This window comes from Juglans regia, chromosome 5, assembly GCF_001411555.2.
Source record: "Juglans regia cultivar Chandler chromosome 5, Walnut 2.0, whole genome shotgun sequence".
Taxonomy (NCBI): domain Eukaryota; kingdom Viridiplantae; phylum Streptophyta; class Magnoliopsida; order Fagales; family Juglandaceae; genus Juglans; species Juglans regia.
The window spans coordinates 18,828,395-18,829,788 of NC_049905.1; the positions used below are offsets into that span (position 1 = coordinate 18,828,395).

At 39.4% G+C, this 1,394-nt stretch overlaps 1 protein-coding gene across 1 annotated transcript; it reads left to right on the forward strand.

The window, feature by feature from the left end:
• Positions 1–776: 776 nt before the first annotated feature.
• Positions 777–1,394, forward strand: LOC109001040. Its single transcript, XM_018978155.1, has one exon. The coding sequence runs from the start codon at positions 777–779 to the stop codon at positions 1,392–1,394; it is 618 nt and encodes a 205-aa protein (XP_018833700.1).

The window sequence follows — 1,394 nt, forward strand, 5'->3', positions numbered from 1 at the left end:
ATAATTGTTTTGTCTTCTTGTACATGTATATATATAGCGTAGGCCTCACATTTATCAATAAATTTTGCAAATTGCATGCCAAATAGATTTTATGGAGGCCAGAAAACTGTCAATTACAACATGCACAAGATTTTATGTAGGGGCAAGGAAAGAGTGTATCAAAATACAATGAGGTTCCGTATATAATTTTCAATACTCATAAATAAGTGTAACCACATATTATATATATATATATATATATAGTACTTTACAATTTGTACCACACTTTATACTGAAATTTGGTAAACCACCCCGGCCCCTTGCCTTGCCCTACCACCCCAAATATTTAGCATTAATTGTACGTTCTAGTCACATACGTATTGTAAATATGTAATAAAGAAAGATGAAATCAAAACAAAAATGGTGATTGCTGCAAATATTACATAATGAAGCTGCAGGTCATCATCCACCCACACCCACAACGGCTACATGTCGTCTAGAACAAATACTGAAGTCTGAAGAAGGATGACCAACTACGCCATACTTCCCCTTTATGTTGATTATTCTTTTCATTTGTTATTTGTACATATTTCCATAATAAATATTCTTTCTGTTTTTAGTATGTTAATTGGTTAGTTTGTTAGGAAATATGTGTATAAGAAGCTGCTTGTATCGTGCACAGTGATTATTGAAATCTGATAGTACTTTCCAAAATTCCATGCCTCATGCTCTCTGAGCACTTCCGTTCCTCTCCTCTATTCTGTTACATGGTATCAGGAGCCTGAGAGCATCCATCCATGGAAGATCCTCTGGAAAGTTCAGTCGATTCATCTCCAACCCATTTCGCAAACCACTCTGCCCATACAACTCTTTTCCCTACCAACCATTCGACAAAATACCTAAACCTAACAGACCCAAGCAACCCGTTTCGATTGGACAACGACGACAACCCTGCAGTGATTTTAGTCACTGATTTGCTTATCTCCGATAACTATGCAACCTGGTCCCGCGCTATGCGGCGTTCCCTTCGTGCCAAAAACAAATTAGGATTTATCATCGATGCCATCCCTCGACCCACCAAACCAGAGGACCCTCTTCTTGAAATCTGGGAATGTTGCAACGACATGGTTGTTTCATGGCTACAGAACTCCATCAGCCCAGTTATCAAGTCCAGCGTGGTGTTCATTGATGTTGCTCGCGACATATGGCTCGATCTTCAGGACATATTTTCTTATCAGAACGGGCCTCGCATCTACCAGCTCACGCAGACCCTAGCTCGACTCCTCCAAGAGAATGATTCTGTAAGTATTTACTATGGTAAACTTAAGACGCTTTGGGATGAACTGTCTATTTACGATCCACTTCCCATTTGCACTTGTGACTCTCTGAAATCATTTGTTGACCGATACCAATGA

What these genes read in the sequence shown, in the direction of transcription:
- LOC109001040 (XM_018978155.1), top strand. Translation starts at nt 777, where the DNA reads ATGGAAGATCCTCTGGAAAGTTCAGTCGATTCATCTCCAACCCATTTC.